At 40.0% G+C, this 25347-nt stretch overlaps 1 protein-coding gene across 1 annotated transcript in view; it reads left to right on the top strand.

Annotated features, from left to right (window-relative positions):
* apaf1 (apoptotic peptidase activating factor 1) overlaps positions 1-15268 on the top strand; it is a 29968-nt gene extending 14700 nt beyond the window's left edge. The window contains exons 24-28 of the mRNA XM_051107701.1: positions 1460-1585; positions 2494-2619; positions 3374-3499; positions 4010-4156; positions 14392-15268. Coding sequence (XP_050963658.1) covers positions 1460-1585; positions 2494-2619; positions 3374-3499; positions 4010-4156; positions 14392-14550 — 684 coding nt within the window. The 3' untranslated portion in view covers positions 14551-15268. The remainder of the gene's footprint in view (positions 1-1459; positions 1586-2493; positions 2620-3373; positions 3500-4009; positions 4157-14391) is intronic.
* Positions 15269-25347: the final 10079 nt, after the last annotated feature.

The raw sequence follows: 25347 nt of genomic DNA, 5'->3' as shown, positions 1-25347 counted from the left end.
AACATTCTGCAACAGTCACAATTCCGCACTCATTGAAGTCACTTCGTATTGCCTGCACATAATTTCGCTGGCTTTTGCGGCAGTTCCTACTATCAACGCATAATCGCTTACTTTGTCTTTGTTTACTTTCATATAATGGTGCGCTGAGCAAGTGTTGCCAATTCCACAAAGTTACAGCAGAATTGGACTACTTTTTTACTGTTGCTGTGTGTTGTTTTTCAATACTGTGGGTTGAAATGACCCCATTAATGCGATATTTACCCCTCAGAACATGATTGGGCTTTTTGGAGCAGCAATTGGGCAGATTTTCTTGTTAGTCAGTTCAGAACCATTATCTGTTCACACTGGAAATCTAATGTTGGCCACATTTTAAAACAAAAATGTGAACAGCTTAAAAAAAAAAAAAAAAAAAAAAAAAAAAATCAGATGAGCAAAAATTGTAATTGAGCACCAAGGCTCGCAGTGTGAACATAGCCATAATGATGTTGTCTCTTTGTGTAATTCTTTAGTCAAATGTCTACGTTCACACTGCAGACCAATGTGGCACAAATTCAATTTTTTTTGTTTTTGTTTTTGTTTTTTTCCGCTCCCATGTGACTCAGATCTGTTTTTCTCATGACAGTGTGAATGGCACAAACCACATTGAATCTGATGGAATGGAATATAGTTTGTCTTCATCTTCTAAATGATGGCACACTGTGCAAGTGTTGCCAAGTCCACAGTTTTCAAGCCGAATTGGACTACTTTTTCCAGTGTTGCCTCACGTTGCAGTGTTCAACCCAACTCCGTGGGTTGAGGCGACCCCCACTAATGCTAAACTAATATTTACCCCCCAGACTAGTTTTGAGAAGCAATTGGGCAAATTGTGAAAACCTGGCAACCCTGTCTGCATTCTTCTTTTGTGCATGCAGGTCAGTTCAGAGCCATGATCTGTTCTCACTGGGAATCTGATATTGGCCACATTTAAAACAAAAATGTGTGAACGTAGCATAAATGTCTACACTTCATGTCAGTTAACACATGTTTGGTATAACCTTTTGTATGCGCTATTTTCTGGCCGTGAGATGAGTTGAATGACAAGTCTACCAGTTTGCAGGTGCAGTTTAGTGATTACACCACATGCTGAAAAACTTCTGCACCAGCTGTTGTGTTAGTTTGAAAAGTTTTAGGCAGTGGGTCATTACAGGACTCATTGATTCATTGCGTCATTGATGACAAGCAGAAGAAGTGTGTGGGGAAGGAAACGGTTTAGTAATTGATAGTTGTAAACAACTGCATGCACATTAAAAAGGTGAGATTGGATAGTAGACCTTTAGGATGTGTAGTAGGAACAAAGTTTATCACTTTGAACCAAAATCAATACTTCAATGCTATCTGCTTGGCAAATCAGTTTCAGGAGACCTTAAATGTCAATGTTAACATTTCAAAGGACGAACATTGCTTTTGTCTTTGTCTGCAGGTGTGGAAGTGGAGGACAGGTGAGTGTCTGGTGCTGGCGGGCCATACGGAGCCAGTCAGGAAGTTTCACCTGTTGAACAACTCTTCCGCTCATCTGTTCTCATGGTCGTTTGATGGCACCGTTAAGGTAAACAATGTCTACTAACTTTTCTGCATTTGCCAATGGAATGAATCAGTCTTAAGCACATGCAGAGCATGAAGCATGACGTCAAGACCTCATTTAACTCTTTACTGCTTTCAGTGCAAAACATGGTTATCAAGGCCAAATTGTGGACTGAAAGCACAGTCAATCATGATAATTAGGTGATGCATGTAGTTAATCGGCTTTTTTAAGATCTGAACAGTTGTTACACTTCACCCCAGTTGTAATCAGGGCTTCTGTGAGGATAGACTATTTACATGGTCTACAACTTCCTGCCACTTTCCACAAATAGGGTGTAAAAATGGACCTTAAATTTGGTCTATGAAAAGATGTGCTAAACCTTAATTCAAGGTCTCTTTGATAGTTCAATTTTAATGAGGTCTAAATAGTTTGAAATGGATGTTTGTAGTTGTTTATTATTATTATTATTATTATTATTATTATTATTTTATTTAGTTAGTCTAGCAATAGAGAAATAATGAAAATACAATTTTAAAACCGCTTTTAAAATTGATTACATCTAACTGGTTAACAAAAGTGTAAATTTAGTATGAATCAGGCTTTAAATTGGTAGGATCTTAGCATGGTTGTTTATAGTGTCTTGTAAATGTAATTTTTTTTTTTTTTTTTAATTATTTTAACTAAGATAAATCATACTATCATACTGTGTGTAATGTTATTTTTTTGTTATATTAGATTTTTATTATTATTATTATTATTATTTAACTAGCAACCTTTCATGTTAGGATGTTTTTTAATTTATTTATTTGTTTTTACTAATTGTCATTTCAGTATTCAGCGCTTTAAATCAGATCATTGAACACTGAAGTATACCATATTAATTCAAAGCTCCTGCCATTTTCCACATCATAGTCTGTTTCTTTTTATTGCAGGTCTGGGATCTGAATGGAGGACAAGTGCTGAAAGACCTTAAGTGTCATGAGGGCGCTGTTCTGTCATGTGACGTGTCCTCTGACGGATGTCTCTTTGCCACCACATCGGCCGATAGGACCGCTAAGGTCAGAGAAGGCACAAATTCATACGTCCGATCCGTGTCAGCGGACAAGATATAGTTCACATTAATCTCTGAGCTTCGGCTGCCTCTGTGTTTAGATCCTGGACTCTGACTGTGTGAACACCTGCTCCCGTTACACTGTTAGTTTGTGTTTACTCTAGGTGTGAGTCTGTGTTGGTACAGTGTAAGGCCTGTGCTAGGTGACTACCTGGAGTGTCTTTACCCAGCCCAGGGTGCTTGCATTAATGATGCCATGTACGGCCAAATACTGCCTAATTAAGTCTCTGTGAGGCATGGCATCCTCTGTTTGTGGTATCAGAGGTCAGAGTCCAGTCTGCTCATCTGAGAACGTAATGAGATGAAGTTCTCTCGCTCTGTGCGACACCGCCTCTACCAGAAGAGCTTTCTAATGAGATGCCATGTTCACGTGTGTCTGCCAGAACTTCTCAACGACGAGAGGGAGAACGGCAAAGTGAATTTGGAGAGCTGATCAGAAAAATCATTCATGCCAAATAGAGCCGCCACAATTAATGACTAACTCTGACTAAAATTAGACATCGAAAAAGTTTCAAGTAGCAGTTTTGACCATTTGCTCAACCTGTTCCTATTCAATATATTATTAGATTAAACATTTTACGAAGAGATGTCAAAATTGACATTAGATCTCAAATTATTTTACAGCACAAAATAGCAATGTATCTGCTCCTGTTCAGTTTATGCAGTAAAATGGCTTATAACTGCTGATTTTGTTCCCTAAGGTGTGGAGCAGTGCCTTGTGGGAGATGACTTTTCCGCTGAAGGGACACAGGGACTGCGTCCGTAGCTGCCGTTTTTCTTGGGACAACAAGCGACTTGCGACAGGCGACGACAACGGAGAAATCCGGGTAAATAAAATCTTTCTTCAAATTGTGAATCATCAGTGTTAAAAGGACTAAAAATGAGATTATGGCCTTGATTATGGCAAGGTTTTGGCGGTAATGATGCCTAATAAAGTTCATTTGAATTATTTAATGTGAGCAGACATTATTGACTGACATTACTGAGGCCACATTGAGGGCAAATGGAGATATTAAGAAAAGTGATGTAGGGACAAATACATCTTGATGCCTTAGAACTCTGAATCCCTTTCTGGTTGGTTCTGCCAAGCCGCCTTTCTCTAGGTTTTTCTTGTGAGGAGACAGGCCCCAGTACTCAAATCTGGCTTTATTGCTATAAAAAAGGATGTATTTGTATTTGGTGTGCTCTGATTTCAAACAAACATTTTGACTCATGCATGGAAAAAAAAAAAAAAACTTGGCCAATTCCAATATCGGTCCACTAATATGTTCCTACTTTTGTTGAATGCATTTTGGTAACATTACTATTGTAACAGTGTATTGTGTTGTGTCTTTAAGTTATGGAGCATGCTGGATGGATCTCTTCTGAAGATCTGTTCCCGAGACACCAAGGACTCCATGGACTCTTTCCACGGTGGATGGGTGACTGATCTGCACTTCTCCCCTGATAACAAAGTACTGGTCTCTACGGGCGGATACATCAAGGTACATACATTTATATAGGCTAGAGTGTCTGAGATGAGGTGCTGAGACTCTGCAAAACTCTAAATTTACAGCATTAGCAGATATTTAATGTATTAATAAAAGCCAAGTTCTGTCATGAAACTCTAGATGGCGCAGGCTGATGGGTCTGTAGTGCAAACTGATGATATTCACAGTGTTAAACTACTTGGCACAAGCTGATGGGTTCATGTTGCATACACAGCCAATGAGCTTTGTTGCTTTACATTTTAATGGCTGGTTGGCATTCACTAAAGCATTTCACAGCACGCTTTCGGAGTTCCTCGGAAACCCTCCACCTTCCCAGCTCCACCTGCTATGGGTTATTACACATGCCACTTGTGTAGCAATAACCATATCAGTTTCCAGTCATAACCATTACCATGCTAAAGTATTCTGAGAGTTGTCATGATAGAAGTGCATACAAATTAAAAATACACTCGGTGAATTGTATTCAATCTGAAGATCTGTTATTACCATTTACTCTATTGGTCTGCATTCATCATGCAAATCTGAAAAAGTGCGGCCAAGATGAAGTCTCGCTAACATGTTATTTATTGTGATGTCATGACAGTTTCATCTGTATTATCAGGCAGACGCTTGTCCAATCGCTCGTGTCACAGAGGCACATTATCATGTCAGGAACAGAGCGAGACTAACTTCCATCAACAATGTCAGACATTATCCATCACGCGTTGCGACGACTTTATTAATATACTCGGAGCCGTCTGTACATTGTGTAAGTGTCACAGGCGTAATGATGCTTCATCACGCATCAATCTGTCAGTTTATCAAACGCGGCTGCCCCTACGCTCCTGACCCTCCGCTCGAGCGCGTGAGCGACGGATCCGTCGGAGGCCCGATAATAAGCTCTGATTGATCGCCGGCTGTTCTCGCACTCGGGATCCCGCTGTCTGTAATATCAAATGATAAATTAATCATTTTGCCACATCCCCAGCCAAACCTCTTCATCAGACCCAACCAAACCTGCCGTAAATCTGCTACGACCACACAAAGGAGGTGTGTGCGAGATGTGACTCGTCACGCTGCGCTTCTGTTGCGATTTGAGAATTTACGTCTCCTGCAGAATCCGGTTATATATTGGAGCAGATGTTGTGTGAAGTCCGTCTTCACGTTGCAATAGTTGATTAGTAGCTTCCTGTGAAGGATCCCTGGGTATTTCATTTCCTGTCCATGTTGTCACTTGCTTTTATATCAGACGTGTGATTATATATAGACAAACTGATGTTTTCAAAGCAAAGTTATGGTCTGAGTCCATGGCTTAGCAGTTTGCACATTGAGTTCTGGTGCTTGTGCAGTGGCTCGGGTTTGAATTGAGCCTGCAACGTTGTCCCTTTTCACCATTTGTGTTAAAATGTGACCCTGAACCACAAAACCAGTCTTAAGTTGCACAAGTATATTTGTAGCAATAGCCAAAAATACACTGGATGGGCCAAATGTATCGATTTTTATTTTATGCCAAAAATTATTAGGATTTTAAGTAAAGATCATGTTCCATGAAGATATTTTGTAAATTTCCTACCGTAAATGTCCAAATGTAATTTTTGATTAGTAATATGCATTGCTATGAACCTCATTTGGACAACTTTTAAAGGGGATTTTCTTGCAATGAAATAGCTGAATTGTCACGTGTCGTAATGCATAGGGACAGCAGCCTCGTTTGCTCTGTTAAACTGTTTAGTTTGTCATTCGGATGGCAGAAAGTGTCTTATATATCTCTATACGTGAGCTTGTTCGGCACGGCAGCTTTCTGCGTTCACTTTGAGGTGATCTCAGCCACATCTACATCTTTTGATGTCTGCCTTCTGCAGTTTGTCGTTGACGCGATCCTATTTGTATCAAGCCGTCAGCGACGCTTGTTCTTTGACACCGTTTGCAGTTCAGTCCATCAGAGTACAAAAACAACTGACTTGACTGGCCTGCCACCATCCACATTTAACTTCACAGTAACAGAACTTTCTTTTGGAATCAGACCGCGGGAATAGTCCATTTATGTAAGTTAGGATAGCAATATAGTGTAATTACATCTGGTGTCTGAACTATTTGTGGTTTGGCTGCATCTTAATATGACTTATTGGGACCGTAAACTCTGGCACACTGAATGCATCATTCTGCTCTTGCATTGTCGAATTTAATGCAGCAATCGAAAATGGTGAGTTTAACCTAGTGTCAGAGTTTCAAAAATGACCACAATGCTGACATGGGTTATTACACATGCCACTTGTGCAGCAATAACCATATCAGTATCCAGTCATAACCATTTCCATGCTAAAGTATTCTGAGAGTTGTCGTGATAGAAGTGCATTCAAATTAGAAATACACTTGGTGAATTGTATTCACATGCGAGCTCTGTGTTTATCGGCGAGGCATATTGGCCCATGTTTGCTTTTGCATTATGCAACCCTACGTTTATCATCAATACCTACTGACACCCCTAATTGAAAGTGAAAACAGTACCTTATTTTGGGAGCAATTTGTCCTTTTGTCTCTGTGGCTGTCCTCACTGGGACATGTCCCGTCTCCAGTCCAACCCACTTTTCTCCACAGAGGACAAATCAGCAGGGCATCTGTCTTTTTAAACTGTCTCCTTGTCTGTTTTCCTTCAGCTTTGTTTCGGTCTCATTCATCAGGTTGTCTGAAGTCTGCATTGGTCTATTTTTGTCGCCCTGGCCAACAGATTGTTGGGTAACATGCATAAAATGATGCTGCATGCATGAGTCTGAACTAATTTTGCCCTTCACTCTGAGAGGTAAATGTTTTTGTGCGTTTGAGATTTATAAAGGCCTCTTTCCGTTTAGCTTTCACTCATAAAAGACAAATGGTTATTGTAGCAGCGTGTGTGAGTGACAAAGCGTTCTTCCGCATGAGACTGAAATATTTCCTGGAGGACAGGAGAAACGGATGAGGAGGTCAGCCAGGATATTACACCTTTAGCGAGGAAGAGGCTCGAACGCATTAAATCACATCGCCCGACTCCCTTTCTTTCGCACACGAATGGCGTTGTTTGTCCTCCGGAGGATTTGGCTGCTGTTGGGAGACTCATAGTAATTCACACACATCAGCTCCAGGGCATCCAGACCTTCACCTCTAGCAGACAGAACGTTTATATCACAGCGGTTTATTGCTTCAAGTCCCACAGCAACGTTCACCTGCAAATAAGAGACTCTTTATTTCCTTTGTCTGTTTCTACTGTCGAACAACAGTGAGAAAAAAGCTGTTTGATTTGTTTTGTAGCAGAAGCAACTCTAGACCCAACGGCACGACCAAAACGGACCCAATTTTTTTTTTTTTTTTTTTTTCACAAATCCTCTGAGATGTCTGGATGCGTTAGGGAGATGGACTTGTTTTTGTCTTTCTGTCCCAACTGTCGATTCTACGCAACGTTAGACAAATACGGGGGAGATTTGGAACGATAGATTTTTCTTGTAGAATATGGGAGGAGTAGTTGACTTGAGTTGCCAGTAATGTAAAGTAGGGCTGGGAATCAATTCCGAAGCGTTGGGAAACGAGAGTCGATTCCAAAGGTTGGGATCGACCCCATCAAGGGGAATCGACGACTCATTCAAAGCTGCTTTCTATTGAACATGTTATCTGTGGCTGCCTTTAAAACGGAAGGGGACATCCTACAAAGGCTGCATATCCCGCTGCTATCAAATGTCGCTGAACGTCGATTCACAAATATAAACTGAATGAAAATGAGTTGTTACTGAGCTCATCTGAGTTTAAGGATGCAGCCTTCTGTTTGAGATGCACCCATTAATTTGCCTCTTGCTCGCTAATAGTGATTTAAAGTCAGATTTGTTTCCACAAAAATGTTCTTTCAGATAAATTGTTTTAATGAACCAAATTAAAAAAATGACTCTGAGGTAATTTTATGGTAGAACTGGTGTAGAATGTGGTCCACGATTTTGAGCGCTGCACGACAATAGATCATGTGATCGAAAGTCTTGATCTTATTCCATCTTAAATAAAATGCCATTATTTTTATTTATTTATTTTTTTTTTTTAACCCAACCTAACCAATGATAATTCTGAAAGAAAGCACTGATAAGTGGCCGAGAGCGCATCTGATTGACAGATAAACCATGAGCTCGTATATCAATGTTGTTGTTAATGTGCTAGATATTGTTTATGTAGTTTAATTTTGTGCAAAGCATACAGTTAAAGTAAACTTCATTGGGTTGAACTTTGCACATGTGCTTTAGAAACTTCATATCTTGTTCCATTCATGCAATAAACACGTCCACCACTGAGCTGTGGGCTATGACTAATTTCATGATCTATGCAGACAAAAATGACTATTTAAAATCAACAAGTGCTACAGAAATGTATTGTAATTGTGTAAATCAAACTTCATATTATAATAAGTCTGACCTTTGATATCCTGTATGGCAAAATTAAGTTTCTCAAATCTAAAAAAAAAAAAAAAAAAAAAAAAGATCCCAGACACAGGAATCTGAATGGGACTTGTTTCCCAATATGTTGTAATTGAACAGCCATAATGTAGAGTTGCTTTTAGTGGATGTTTATTTTCATATATATATATATATATATATATATATATATATATATATATATATATATATATATATATATATATATATATATATAATTTTATTTTGTTTTTCCCCAAATGCACATTTTATTGCAATACATTTGTATTTTCAGATTTATGTTCCCAAAATTCTCCTGTAGAAGCAGTTTGTCACTGATTACCTTAAAGGATTAGTTCACTTCCAGAATAAAAATATCCTAATAATTTACTCACCCCCATGTCATCTTCATGTCATCATCTTCATCTTCATGTCTGTCTGTCTTCAGTTGAGAAGAAATAAAGGTTTTTAAGTAAAACATTCCAGGATTCTTGGAATCCCCCCCACCCCCACCTTTTTGAACCAAAGTACACAAATGAATGAAGCACCCATGACCCATTTTCAACGTGATTACACAATGCGTTAAATCATAAGATGCAAGACAAGCACTTTGAAATGAAAAGTATAGAAATTTTAATTTATTTTGGAAAATGACCGATTGTGTTGCTATAGAAGACCCTTATTCCCATCGTGTAGAGCGCTTTGAAACTGCACTGTAATTTGTACCTTCAACCTGTTAGATCCTATTGAAATGATTAAATCTTTTAATGTTTTCCTTAAGCTTAATTTCTTTTTGACTGAAGACAATGTTGGATGACATTGAAGTGTGTAAATGAACAGGAAATTGTGAACTAAGCATTTAAAAACGTAATATTTTGTAAAGTTAGGATCATGAAGTTTTTCCTAAAGCACTTTGCAATGGGAAATGTTTTTTAAAATGATCTGCCTGGCATCTTTAATCCAAAAGGAAGTTAGATCTCTTGTTTATAGGTAAACATTTCCTTTCATTTTGAAGCTTCCCTTCTAAATCAACTTTTGGTTGTAGTCTTTCATTATTGAATAGTTTCTGAGAGAATTCACTCAGTCCATTTTGTTTCTCTTTTCAACGTTTGCCAGCCGCAGAACAAGCACTTGTACCGCAGGAAGCTTGACACAGATTGCAACACCTGTCACTTGTCATTCGAACTCTCTGCTTTTTTCATTTCTCTTGCTTGCGCGTAGCATTGTGGTGGGTATGGCTGCTAATGCCCAACTATTAAACCGTATTAGTTTATTGTTTGAACAGTTCAGTGACCTACCTGTTCTGTGGCTTGTGCACCGTATTCAAAGGCTTTTGAAACCGTATGACAGGTTTGTACGAGTAATGGCAAAATTGCAATTTAAGTGGTTTGCGTGATGTTTGGCAGAGTAGATTTTTCTTTTTTGGACGAACGGTCACTTTAACTCGCTATTAAAATGTCATCTCGCACCCCTTCCGTGTTAAGCTGATGAATAGTCCTGCGTTTCAGTTTTGTCCAGAGGAGAGATGTTTGACTTTGAGGAAAAATGGCATTTTGTCAGACGTCGGCCATTAAGACTTAAAAAAATCTGAAATGCCACGAGTTGTGATTTCCATTGGCAGTAATGACTCAAGTTTGACTTTATCTGTTTGTAAGCGATCTGAACATTTGGCTCTGAGCAGGCAGACACATGCCGGTGTCTTGACTCTGCAATTCGGTCCTGATCCCTGGCAGATGACCGTCAGAGCGTGTTCAAGCAGGAAAGACGCTACAGAGGGCCGACAGCACGGTGCGGCGCACACCCCCGTTCCTCTCGGAGCAGAGGAATCCTCTGCACACCGCAGACAATGGAAAGAGCGAGAACAAAGACAAACAGAATAAAAGAGATCGTGGAAAAGAAAGAAAAGAGTGTGCGCGCATGAATATTTCAGCCTTTGGAGTCTTAAATGAATAATTTAGCTTTGAAGTCTGAGGCGGGTTTCCCTCTTCTCCTGGTTTGTCCCCCTGCGCCCGTGGAAGTGTAGTTAGACAAGGTGTACGGTGTTATTCTTACATAACGCGGCCGGCCCAAGTGCTGTTTTTACTGCAGGCCAGAGAATTTTCAGACAGTTTTGAGTCGAGTCAAAAATGGATGCTGTGACAGTTTAAGACATAGAAGATATTCCCACATGATTGTTTGAAAAAGCCTGTTCCAATTGTAGGTTACAAACAAAAGCGTTCCCTGCTTTAGAGTATTGTTTTAAATGGAATTGGGAGTTTATAGTGAAAGTGTTTTTGACAGAAGCAGCTCCAGTCACTGTACGCAGCGTTGTTGGAGGTCTGTAACCCAGAGAGCAAACTAGATGTAACGGGGCCGCTGTAGCTGCTACTTCTGACCCCGGAGGCGCTGTGAAGTTGAGTGACACGCCTGAGGGTATAGAGGATGACGGGTGACCCCTGATCTTCTGACTTGACCCATCCATCCAGTGATTTCTCAGGAGGAGATTTGCAGTTTTCCACTGAATTCAGTGATAAAATTGTCCTTTTTTCAGTGTTATGCAACACGCTGTTCTTGAACCATTCCCCTCTCTTTCCTGATTTGGACACTGAGGTCTGGACGAGTTGTCTCCCCTCTTGTTGAGAAAGTTTTAGAAATCCAGCCAGTCTCCTTTGACTACATGCAAATTCTTTTTTTATTGTCTAGCTTTTAAGGCACACAGTTGTGCATTTGAAGACGAGCGGATGGAACGAAACAAGGTCAGGTCTGTCTCTCCAGAGCGTGTTACACTGGGCTCCGTGTGAGAAATAATGCAGCTCTCCGAATTAAAGATGTGCAAAGAAAAGTGCATGAAAATAAGAGTAGACTTGGCCTTGGCCTGGTGAATAATTGAAGGATGTGGTGACATTTTTGTCCCGGTTGCATAATAGCACTTTTTTTTAGCCTGAATTTGCAGGTGTTGTATGTGTTGTGTGTTTTTTCTTTTGTGACCAGAATGTGAATGCCTTCTCTCCATCTGTTGTCGCGTTTGGTCTGCTGCCTTAATGCTGATGTCGGACAACTGAATGAGTTTCAGTGCAAGCATACAGCAGAAATGTCCTATTTATGCATGCAATGCATTTAAGTGATTTTGACTAACAGATGCACTAGCACCAAAACATCAGCGTTTCATTGGGCAGATGCGGTCTGAAGATGCAAAAGTGGAAATTTGTTTCCTAACTTTTGAAGAATACAGCACGTTCATCCAGTGGAAACATTCAATGTGTTAAGGATTATTTTCTAACGACAGCATTAGTTTTTAACTAGGAGCTCAGGTGAAATTTATTTTTATATATATATATATATATATATATATATATATATATATATATATATATATATATATATATATATTTTTTTTTTTTTTTTTTTTTTTTTTTGTTAATCCTTTCTGAATGGGGAAAAAACCTACCATTTTCAAATGTAACCTTAAAGAAGTAAAGTTCCAGAACAAACATGTTCTGATAATTTATTTCCCCCCTCCCCTTATCATCCAAGATGTTCATGTTCAGTGGTAAAGAAATTGTTTTTGTAAAACGTTTCAGAATTTTATTTTCCATATAGTGGACTTCAATGGTGGCTGTGATAATATTATATTTATATAGAATTTCCAAAATGCATTTTAAATTGAGCTTTAAAAGGCTCTTAATGAACCTGGTTGAGGAAGAAGGGTGTTATCTAGTGAAACGACTGTCAATTATAATAATGTGTTTTTTTTTTTTTTTGTTTTTTTTTTTTTTTTTGTTTTTTTGTTTTTTTTGTTTTGTTTTGTTTTGTATAATTTTTAACCTGAAATGTTTTTGGAGCTCTGCATGAACTGTGTTTTGGTTGAAGACAGTTAGGGTAGGTTGAAAATGTCCCTTCTCATCCAACTTCCAAAATGTCCTACATCGCTGTAGAAGTACAGACCAAGTGTTTACAAAGCGAATGTGCAAAGATCAAATGCCCTTTCCCGAAAAAATGTAAAATTGTAATGTAAGAATTTTGGAGTTGGAGGAGAAAATGAGATGGTAGTGTGTGTATTATTATTATTATTATTATTATTATTATTATTATTATTATTATTATTATTATTATTATTTATTATTATTATTTATATTTTTTTTTTTTTTTTTTTTTTTTTAATTAATTTATTTATTTATTTATTTTTGGACCTCCCCTAACTGTATTGACCTAGAATGCAGTTCATGCAAAGCTAGACAAGACAAGCATTTGAGGTTAAAAAGTATATAAAGTGTAAAGTAATGGTATGTATCTAACTGGTTGTTTTGCTAGATAAGCTCGGCTGGGATCATTTAAACGGCATTTTGGAAGTTTAAACTTGGGGCACCATACAGTAGAAATCCAGTAGATGGATAAAAATCTGGAAATGTTGTTCTCCAAAAAACAAAATGTCTTTATGACTGAAAAAGATATTAACATCTTGGATGACAAGAGGGTAAGTAAATGTACATTTTTGTTCTGGAAGTGACCTTCTCCTTTAAGGCTGCAATCAGAATGTGCTTTCTGCAGTGAGAGGCACTTTTTTATTTTTTTCCTATTGGCAGTGAGTGTTTTGTGTGCTGTTTATGCACCCCGAGTCCCTTACGTGTAAAGTAGGAAGGAAAAAAAAAAAAAAATTCAACACTGAACAGAAAAGTGCCCGTTTTTATATTTGTCTTAATTGCTTTCATTTGTAATATTAAAAATCCAAAAAAGTTGAATGTATTTATTTTTTATTTATTTTTTTTAATTTTAGTAATTTTGTGGTGAAAAATGTAAGTGTTCTAAATTGGTGTAAAACAATTTGAGGTAGCTTATATTGTGTAGTAGAAAAGCAATATTGCGTCCAGAAGCATGCCGCTTTACCTTGAATGGCACCCGTTGAGAGCAGGGAACAGATGTTCCAAACACAGAGGTTGAAGTAATCAGGCGGCCGTGTGTATGAGCCTCCCGCACGGCAGGCCGTGATCTCGTAGCAAATAACTGAATGAGCCCGATACAGTCTGCGTGGGCATGAATGAGGAAGTGTAGCATGATTGACTGGGGTTTTTAAATGATGTGTGTGTGTGTGTGTGTGTGTGTGTGTGTGTGTGTGTGTGTGTGTGTGTGTGTACTGCCGGCTCACCCTGTAGTACTGACCCTTTGTTGTTGTTGTTGTTGCCTTTTGGAGAGTGTAGAGGCAGAGCAGACTAGCTGAGAAAGCAGGCCATTGGGGAAAGTTTAAAAAAAAAAAGAAGCAATGTGTGAGATCTGAACATGTTCCTGTAAAGTTTGTACTGTATGTTTGGAGGTTTGTTACACCAGGCAGACAAGTATCTTAGGCAGTGGTGAGTTTTGAACACGCAGATCTAAGTTGTGGGAAATGAGCTTGGTAAATGCAAATGAGACACCCAAAGGTTGCTATGATTGAGTCTGTTGGGGGCCGTGTTTGGGCACGTGCACACTGAGAGCGTTAAAAACGAGCGCCACGGTCGAACGCATCTGTCGTCGCCGCCGCCAACAGTTTGGCCGGTAGCTGCGCCATAGCCTCATTTTCTTAGCGCACCATAGTAATGACGATCATGCCACGTAGGCGCCGTAACCCTCCAGCGTTCGCAGTCATTTAGCAGTGGTGTTAACATGCATGTGGTGATTTTTTTTTTTTTTTTTTTTTTTTTTTATTTTTTTATTATTTTTATTGTTGGATTGTGTAAGGCTGTAGGGAATAGAGCCCCTCAGGTGTCAGAGTTTAGTGCTGTGCTGTTGAAAATGCTGTAAACGTTACAATAACAATGACATACAGACATTGAGCTGAAGGAATGTAGCTGATTGTATTTCTGTCTGTCGCAGTGGTGGAGCGCAGAGACCGGAGAAGCCTTGCAGACGTTGTACACGATGGGAGCCAATCTGAAGATGATCCACGTGTCGTCGGATTTCAGCACCTTCGTCACCGTGGACAGCATTGGACATCTTTACGTTTTAAAGAAGGTGGAGGGAGGAAGCCTATAGACACTGTTTTCTGAAATGCCTGACGGTCTTTACGATGTTGAGAAGAACTTTTTTAGCAACCCCCCTTTTTTTGATGACTTCAAGATGAAATGTTTTTTTTTTTAAATGAAAGTTTTTGTTCCAAATGTTTGGTAATGTTTTATTGAGCAATCTGCCCTTTTCTACACGATTGTCTTTTGTGCTGCTGTACAAAGGGCAAGTACTGTGACCCACATGAGCAAAAGTGTTGTATGAATTGTTAGTTTTATTTGTAAGAGCATATGCAGCCCAGTATGGGATTTCCTCTGAGCCTATGTTTGAAGCAATGCCTTAAGCGTGGAAATGTTTGAAAAGAGGCCCGTTTTGGGTGAAGATGTTTAGAATAAGTTTGTAATTTAATATTTAGTTGGCCTCAAGGGCTTTAGGCTGGCTTGCCAGTGAAATGAGGAACACTGTTGTAACCTTATGACTACATATTCAGTACGTAATGCACGTGGAGAAAGCGTGCAGTCATGGAGATGTAGCACAGTTTGTGGGTAGGGTTGTCATTGTTGGAAATTGTAATTGGTTGTGGTGCTTGTGAAATGTGCAATGGTGCAAAAGTGAGGTGCTGTACCCAGAGTCCAATGAGTCCATGCAATCCATGTAAATGTATTTGCAGCTTCTGCATGATGTAATGTGAATGTAAAAAGCTAATACAATCAATGAAGACCAAGGCGAGTAGTGTCACCCTTACTGATGCTCTGAATTGATGTTTGGCATGTGATTTTTGTCCTAATTTTTTCCCCAGCGTTTTGCGGCACGAAAGCGGACACGCGTGGAGTTTGCTTTGCGCACCTTCCAGGTAAGAAATGTGAAAAGGCCAGAAAGATGTGGATGCGTATGGAGCGCGCTTGAGAGGGAGGAGGGCAGCGTAACGCATTGCAGCGCTGACACAGCAGCGGTCACGCTCCGTCTGTTTGTGACACTTCCCGTTGGCAGCCGGCTGATGAGAACGGACAGCGTACCGTCACGTCCAAATGTGATCGTCAAGCGGAGCAGTGCGCCGCAACGCGCGGTCGGAGCTGAAGCGCTAGCTTGCTGTGGTTGTTTGCAGATTAGTGTGAGAGAAGTGCTTTTTGCAGTTGTTAGGCTGATGTATTTGTATGTTTGGAGGCGAGGTTGCTTTGTGTAGGATGTGTGTTAGTGAAATGTAGCTTGAGCAAGATGTTGAGCAAGTGACGCTGGGTGAGCGTCTGTGTTTGAGGAGCGTAGAGGTAGGGAGCATGTGAAAGTTTGTGTGAGGTGGGTGGTTGTTAGTGGAGTTAAAGAGCTAGTTGAGTGAAAAGTGAAGAATGTTATTTGCCTTCCTTGCCCCATGTTGTTCCAAACTTGTAAGATGTTTGTTGTTTGCAACACGAAGATGTCGGTGTTAAACGGGGTTTTTGAGTCTTGATGGATGGCAAGGACCCTACTCTGGTCTAGTGTAGTAAGAAGATTGTTAAAGTAGGCCCTGTGGCATCAGTGGTGCAAGTAATTTTGGGCTTCAGAATTGTAGTAATTGTACCTTTTTTTTTTTTTTTTTTTTTTTTTTTTTTTTTGTTTAATTTTTGGTTTAGTGTGCTAAAGAGCTAAATGAGTATGTTCAGCAAGTTTTGTCCTGTGAGATAGTGCTGTGTGCCGATATGGAGAGTACCACGATGCAAGTGTGCTGCTGTTGACAGTATGCATGTGCTGCACCTCGTTTCCGAGACTTGAGGAAAGCACAGGCATGTGTTGTGGTATTTGCCATAATGGTTGAAGATGGTAAGTGATGGGAGAGGAATGGTTGAATAAAGTGATTTGCTTTTGTGTTGGTGCAAACCAAGTGTTTTGTTTGCATCGTAAAATGTAGGCTGAAGTAGTGAATTCATGGCCTGTTTGAATGATGTCCTTGCTATGCCTGTGTTCGGAGGGTCAGATAGCTTTTGAGGTTGGATTAGAAATGTGTTAATTAGTGTTGTGAAGATGAAGAAAGGCTTTGTGGGTTTGGAGCGACATGAGAGTGAGTGTTTTGGTGATGTAAGTGTTTAGGAAGCAGTAGTTGGCAGCACGGCGGTGTTGGTATCAGGTGCGAGTGCGACAGTCAGGGATGTAGTTGAGGCGTAGTGTGGCGTAACTAGCCTCAGCCTTAAAAAAGGGGCCTCTGTGCTGTGCTTCCAAAGCTTGTCCTCCATGTCCTCAGCATTGCACATTTAATGCGTGTCGTGCACAGGCGCAGCTCATTCAAGTCGTCAGTAGTGACTGAAAGACATGAATGAGGTGGCCGATCCAGGACACAGACTAAATGTGCAGTGCTTGGGAAAAGGGAGCCAAGCTTTGGAAGCAGAGCATAGAGGCCCTTTTTTTAAGGCTGAGGCTAGCTACGACTTAGGTAGAATAGAATTCGTTGAAAGGGGGAAGGTAGAATAGAATTCGTTGAAAGGGGGAAGGTAGAATAGAATTCGTTGAAAGGGGGAAGGTAGAATAGAATTCGTTGAAAGGGGGAAGGTAGAGGAATTGTGCCCCTTCAGGTCACTCTGCCAAGTAACTTTTGGGCCTATTTCTCACTATACAAGTGCTTTAACACATTCACGTTGCTGTGTTGTCATGCTGGAATCACACCTGCTAGGGGAAACGTCACTCGCACTAACACGTGCTCTTCTGATTACACACAAACTACACAAAAAACAGCCACCCCAAACACATTCCCTACATCCATGCTGTCTATCGTACACTGCACATCCACTCGCTCATTTCATCTTGACCTGCCTGACGCTTCACGTAGCAATCTCAAGACACGGCACGTGCGCTTATGTGCCACCCCTCTCTTACTATTGCACTAAGATGACAAACCTATGCTTTGCAATGATTACTCATCATTTGCTTACCTTTTTGGGAATGAATTCTGGATTCAGCTACAACAGCCCTACATCTGCATGTATGAGCGACAATATATTATCCTGCCAGCACGCCCACCTGTTACTGCCCCCACCAGGTCTGTGGAGCCTCTTTGCTGGATGTGCCAATCACACAATGCCACTCAAACAGCACAACAAACTCTCACATCACGCTACACCGCGGGTGCCCAATCCTGCCTTCCCAGATCCACCTTCCTGCACCGTTCGCTTCCAGACGTAATCAAAAACACCTGGCTAATTAGCAGCTTTATTCCTTGCTACACATTCAAATGTGCCCCTGGACCACCAAAATGCTCATAAGGGAACACTACATAAATACACATGTTGCTGTATGCTTTGTTAGGATACAACAAGATTTGTCTGACATACAACTACTTGAAAATCTCATCTCAGGGTGCACAAAAATAGATATATTGACTACATCAGCTTTACATTTGTCAAAATCAACTTCTTAGCAATGCATATTACTCAACTATTACATTTACACTACTACATTTACTACATATGTTCAGGAAACACGATCTTTACTTCATCTCCTAATCATTTTGCCCATAAAAGACACATCAATCATTTTCACCCACACAATGTACTGTTGGCTATCGCTACAAATATACCTGGCCTACTTAACAATGCTTTTGTGCTCCAGGGTCACAAATCATCTTTGCATGTGCATCCCCACAAACTGCCTTGGCCACCCCTGCGCTACTTTTCACACATGCCGCTGACAGGTCAGGCTTATTATTACATCACGCGCTCTACCGGCCAAGCCCAATCAGCTGCGGTATGAACAACAGTTACCTCTCGTTACATTTACAGCTCTTCTTCTCTGCTAAAAATGTTGCCGGAGGTGCGATTTCTACACGCTATTACATAACCTCTCACAGCATCCCCCAGCTGCTGCCACCTACGGTCAAACTCTGCTTTGTTCAATGCTTTTTTGGCCTTTTGGAGATGGAACACTACAGATTTTTGGACTAGGTCAGGTGACTTTCTATTCTAGCCTTTTACTCACTGCACGCCGCATTTATCTTGACAATCTCAACCACACATTTTCCACACTCGTCGCTCATTTTGGCCTTTTACTATTTACTCCCGCAAAGATGATACACATCTTTGCCGTATCGCTTTTACATACATTCAAATTCACAAACATCTTACAAACATGTACTTTACATCTTACAGAAAACATCTACACACAGTGCACGAGTAAGCGCTAAAAACACATCTTGCACGTGTACGTGCGCACACCTCCGTGATGTATGTGTGCTGCCAGGGATATATCCAATTCACACACCGTCGTGTTTCCCCTCCAACCCTACCCAAGGCACATAAGGACTTCATATCACTGTACTACTCGCTGGATCCTCGCTTTATATGACGCTACTCGTCTCTCTTGACTCGTGCACGCCAGCGTCGTCTGGCCTCTGTTCCCGCTCCCTGAACCTTGGCCTGACGGCGGTTCCTGTCAGCTGCTCTCGCTGTCGGTGGCTGCTTTATTGCTCGCTCTCGTCAGGTCGGGTGGCGCGGGGCCAACCTTCTGAGAGTGTGACGCAAACGCAAAGAACAAGAGAACGGCCGCCAAAGCCACAGGTCAGCGTGCCGTCGGTCTTTCCTGCCTCATCCCTCTCGGCGTGGCGGCCGCTCGCTCTTTGGATGCGTTCCCGCTCCAGAATGTGATTCTGATCCTGCTGCGAGCAAAGCTCATTTGTACAGAAAATACAATCTACCTTACAAATACTTTACCCAAACACACCAGTCCCGTTGTCGGTAACTCGCCCAAATGGCTGCCTTTCTTCTGAACCACACAGAACAACTATTTACAGCACGGATGACCAACTCCAATCCTAGCACAAAACTCAACTCCACATATTTCAATTGTATGCATCTATTAAACTAAAGTGCAAAATGGCCTTCACACAGTCTAATCCCTTAACTTTTTCACCCTCGCACAAATCTCCAGACTGTGTACGTTCCTATTGGAATGACATTACAACACTCACGCAATTTCACAAAGCCACAATAATTATGACTACACCTTAGGCCAGAGGGTGTCCAGAAGATTTCCAGACAACTTCAACACCACACCCCTTACTAAACACACAACAACTAGCTAACTGAGGGTTACACCCAAAATCAAATACTTCACTACTATTTAGGAGGCCAAACGGCATGTGAAAAGCATAGTATGCATCAATTCACAGTCTTTACAAACATCAAGCAAAAAAAAAGCCATCCAGCAACATTCCAAAGTACGTCTCCAATGGACATTTTCTATTCCATGATGCTAGGGGAGACAAGTTGTCACAAATATCCAAATTACATACGTACTACATGCATTCTTACTATAGGGACAAGAACAAATGCTTGCAAACTGTGGCCATCCAGGAGCTGCATTGCACACCCCTGGCCTAAACTTCACTTTAGTCCTATGATGCTAGCCCTAACGTGACTGTGTCTTAAGGCCTGATTTTGGGGAGAAAAACTCTGTGACCTGGAATCTTTTCATGACGGACGACGGGGCGTTCGTCATCCCACCTACGCGGGTCTGAGCTTGCTCAAATAAGGGTGTGGATAAAGGCCGTTTTGCTCTGTTAATGCCTCCTCGCACTTCAGGCTGCCTTTGTCCTTTAACAACCAAATGTGTTGAGTCAGGAAAACGCACCTTTCTCGCAAGCGACTTGCTAGTGCTCCAAAGTGCAATGTGCTCTCAGATAAACATTTGAGGACTTGGCCTAAATATGCTTGTCCTTCCAATGACGATCTGCATACTGAACGTCTCCTTCTGTTCCTGGGATTGGGTCTACTTTTTTCAAATGCAAATATAGCAATAGAACCTCGTTTGCCGCGATCGTACGGCGCTCGTCTGAGAGAAAACTTTGACCTAAACGAGGACGGGCGACATTGACTTTGCTTTGGGTGGGAGGGAAAGTTAAAACTTTGCCCCCCTCTATAAAACGCATCTGGTCCGGCTGACGGATAAATGCGGATGTTCGGCAGGTGGAATTTCTCTTTCGCCTTTCCCGTCGTTCACTGCAGAAGAGGTGAAGCCCTAAACGGGCTCGTGGCCAGCGTTGCCATGGAAGCTGGCTTTAGGATGCTGGGCAGCCTCCCAAAAATGCCTTTCCACTCACCTCCGACAGTGGTGTCCGGGGTACTCGATGAGTTTGACCCCGCAAAAATAACACGTTATCGCATCTGAACTTTCGGCGCATGTCAGTGTTTTCAAAGGTAATAACGGGTCGAGGGCACTGTGGGATTGGGTACAAAATATACAACAACAACAATTAGGCCACAAATTTCACCTTCACATGCCGATGGTGTTTAAAAGCGTTATTTATGAAAATGTGGGAGTGTCTTAATTGCCAAATTCACACTGACATACTACACTCGATCCTTACTACATTTGATATTACCATGGCAACATAAAACACACAAAGTAAATAACACTAGTCTTAGGCCCTATTTACACTAGTGTGTTTCCATTTTAAAACCGTGTTTTAAAATAAAAACACTTCTCATCTACACTGGCATTTTTACGGCAATTCATAAACAATCTTTGTCCACAATATAGTGTGTTGTTATTCGGTTAACCAAACATGCATATCACATGTCCCTTCACAATGCTGACAAAAAAACGCTAAAACTAGCCTAAGCTGGTCAGCTGCTTTATGCCGGTCATCCAGCCTGGTCTTAGCTGGTCATAGCTAGTCAGGCTGGGAGACCAACTAAAACCAGCTACTTTCAGCCTAAACCAGCTTAGGGTGGTCTTAGCTTTTCTTTTCTTTTTTTTTCCTCAGCAGGGAATGAAAAAAATGATAATATGGTTTACACAGTCTTTAAGGACACGCAGAGCAAATGTGTACCTACATAACACGTACTACGTGCGCGCACACGTCACCGCTTTCAAAGATTTCCGTATTGGGTGTTTACATGGAAATGACAACAGTGGCCTTTTCAAAAACTTACACTTTCAAACATTTCCAAAATTATGCGTTTTCCGCCCCAAAACGCCGTTTTTGTGTAAACAAACAGGCGCAACACAAAAACCTTCCCAATTTTGACATGTAAACGGCCCCTGAAATGCAACCCCAGAGTTTTCAAATTAAAACGATCGAGGGTCAAAAACACCCGAGTAGTGTAAACGACAGGCGTAATCGTAACAAAACGTATGCATTTGGTTGTCCAAAATCTGGCAGTAAGTTTTGGGAGTTCATTTTAGTCCATCTCTGCAAGTCACACTTTTCAGGATAGGAGACTAAACATGAACTCCCAAAACTTACTGCCAGATTTTGGAAGATAAATTCTTGAAACAGAGGTACAAGAGAATATTATGCTTGTCCTTCAAGAGTCACTCTCAACTTATCTGTCTATAAAGCCTATAAAAAAAAAAAAAAAAAAAAAAAAAAAAATGTCTTCATGTATTTCACAACACGTCAGCTTGTTATTCTTATTAAGTCAGGGGCATTTTTTAGGATTTTTTACCAAGCAAAGTCTCTGAGAACCTGACACATTGTACTTCTGAAGACTCCAGGTAGGTTGCAGTTCTGGAAAATGGTGGTGCTGGAGACTAAACGTTCCTGATGGTGTCACACCTAATTCTTCACCTTAATTCCTAATTCTTTTGCAGTTAACATGCATCTTTTCTTCTCCACCTGTTTTTTCTGACCATGCAGACTCAACAAGCATTTCCAATGGTCGAGCCTTAACTTTGCAAATTCTTGTAATGCATTAGTATTGCATTCTTCTCATGGGCATTTAATAATTTGGATTTTTCAGTCTGGGTTAAATATCTTTTTTGGCTCATTTTATCTGTAAAAGAAAACATGCCTAATAATTATGCACACCTGAATATAAGGAGTTTTTCACTTCCAGCCTTCACAGACAATTATATATCACATATAAATGATTAAATACAAAATTAACAGTAGTTATTAAGGCTGATGTGGTTTGGAATTGGTAAAATGTGTTTGGAAAAAAAATATGACCACAATATCAACATGCCTAATAATTCTGCACACAGTGTAAACTGAACTCAATCCTGCTCTTATATATTACAAATTTGGTCTGGCTGTATCACATTTGTCTTCATGTTTTTGCTGAAGCCTAAGTGCTCAATTACCTGCTTCAGGAGTGTTTAATCAGAGATGCAGCTAAACTTCAGCATTCTTTTCAGTCATCTTCAGGCGTGAGCACAGTCAAAGCATAATAGACAGTGTTTCTGGTAAGGAAATACATTCAAAGGACAAAACTTAGATAGGTTGACATACAGTAGGTCTACATAGTATCAGTGTCTTATGAGTAGCTCATTACTTACCTCTCAATTACATGATCTTTAGCATATTTTATACATAGACCTACCTTTGTTGTGCAGTACCTGCATGATGAAGTCAACATGAAATTCAAACTTACAGTCTTAATAAGCATTCTTGGTCATACTGCCAATGATTAATTGCTAAATAAATTAAATGATTAGCAAACTAAGCAAATAAATGAATGAATGAATGACATACGGTAATTTTCAGGAACACTTTAGTATAGGGAACAATTCTCACTATTAACTAGTTGCTTATTAGCATGCCTACTCACAACATATTGGGTATTTATTAGTACTTACAAAGCACATATTCTGCATGACAATATTCTACATCCCTAATCCTACCAAATACCCAAACTCAACAACTACCTTACTAACTACTAATAAGCAGCAAATTAGTAGTTCATTGAGGCAAAAGTCATAGTTAATGGTTTGTTAATAGAGAGAATTGGGCCTTAAAATAAAGTGTGACCTAATTTTCAAGCTAATAACAATTAAGTTTAGTTATATACACTTAAGTCAAGATAAGATCAACCTAAAATCTATATAGCGATATTAAGTTAGAAAATTTGCTAACACTTGAGTTTAGCCACCAATTTGCAATATTAACTCGTTGCTTATTAGCATACAAATTACTAGCATATAGGCTGTTTATACTTCTAAAGCACATATTAATTGCTTGTTCTACTGTCAAACCAAAATTTATTCAGACACCATCAACATTTCTCACATTATCAGTTTATTCACTAGAGTTTAGAAAACGGTAACGACAACAGTTCAACTGTGTCAGAACAAAAACATCTTGATAATGTCAGATAACTTTGATAGCAATGGATTACAAGCAACCAAAAATTCAGACAACTTTTAATATGACAATACTTACACGACTATCAATACTTTGTTGACCAATTACCAAACAATGCTTAATGTTGTTCAGCCTGTGGTGTAAAAAGGTCGCATTAGCAATTGAAGAAAAACCACTTAAGCAAAACATGGTCAGGCCAAAGTGTCTGAATATCATTACTGATGCCAAATTTTCATTAATTTCACTGGTAGTCCACTGTATGAAGAACTTTTGGATATAATGTCAGTTTATTTTGCTATCCTTACTTACATAAATGTTTTGCACCCACTAGTAAAACAAATATCAGAAAGTATATCTGGTGTTTCAATAATTTTTGGTTTGACTGTACATGACCATACTGCATACCTAAACTTAAAAACCACGTTACTATTAATAAGCAGCCAATTAGGATTTTATTGAAGCTAAAGTCATAGTTAAGTTAGTTAACAATGACAATTTGTACCCAATCCCTGGTGAAAAAAACAGCATATGCTGGTAGGTATGTTTTGATGCTGGGATGCTGGTTAGGTATGTTTTGATGCTAGTTTAAGCTGGTCTTTAGCTGGTTCATGCTGGTCATGTTGCTGGTCAAGGACCAGCATAGACTAGCAAAGCACCAGCTTAAACCAGCATCAAAACATACCTACCAGCATATGCTGTTTTTTTTCACCAGGGAACTTAAGTGTGACCAAAACTTCTTACAAAGATTGATACTTAAAAAGTTAGTTTGAAGTTTCACTATTCAACACAAAATATATACTAGCCACATACCTAATGTTAGTCACAAACAGAAAAATCATCACCAAACTCCAAAAGAAACCCACATCTTTATTGTTTTCTCTTCCATTATCTGGTCTCACGTTGTTGGCTAAATGCTAGCTGTTGGTTAGCAATGGTAGTGGTTCATGGCGGAACATAACTAAACAATGTTACTGTCACACGTAAGGCAAAATGATAAAATACTCACTGAATGAAATGGTCATAAGAGCACAAAATGTCCAAGAAATACGCGTTAGATCAGGACTGTAACCGCCACACTGAGCTGGATGATTCCCGCCACCGCATATTATTCAGATTAGCTGCCGATGTAAACTTTAATCCGAAACGATCCTAAACGTCAATATTGGCTGACATTATTAGGTAAGTACACTTTGTTCTTTTCGTCAAAGATGATAAATGCTAGGTGAGGGCTGTTTTTGCTCCCTGCAGTTTGATTTCGTGTGTTCCTGAAGCTCTGGCCCAGTTCTCGGCTCTCTGGCGTCTCACTTTGTTCTTTTTATATCAACATGACTGAACTGGTTGAACGATCGCAAAGCCTCCTTTATTTTGATATCGCGGTAGAAATCTATTTGGCACATTCTGTAAGTGTTAATTAATTGATCTGTAAGATAATTACATAAATGGTTATCCCCTGACGCTTAATTTACTCAAAGGCTTCGGGATACGCACCATCTGGGACGCAAGACTACAGTTATCTCATTATCTCTTTAGTTCTATCTTTGTTGCGAGAACATGATGAAATGGAAAGTGAAGGATATTTGATAAAAGGTTACGGCAGTCGGATCGTCTCACCTCAAGAGAGCATACGCCGTAAAAAATAAAAAACACAATTTGTTGAATCAACTTCAAATAATTTGTTACCCTGCTGCCTTAAAATTCCACGTTAAGTTTAATAAGTTTAGACAACTTAAAATGTTAAGTTGCACTAAGTAACAACTTAGATATTTGTGTTTGCTAAACTT

This window comes from Labeo rohita, chromosome 4 (genome assembly GCF_022985175.1).
Source record: "Labeo rohita strain BAU-BD-2019 chromosome 4, IGBB_LRoh.1.0, whole genome shotgun sequence".
Taxonomy (NCBI): Eukaryota; Metazoa; Chordata; class Actinopteri; order Cypriniformes; family Cyprinidae; genus Labeo; species Labeo rohita.
The sequence above is the reverse complement of the archived record's forward strand: the minus strand, read 5'-3'. Positions and strand labels throughout refer to the sequence as shown.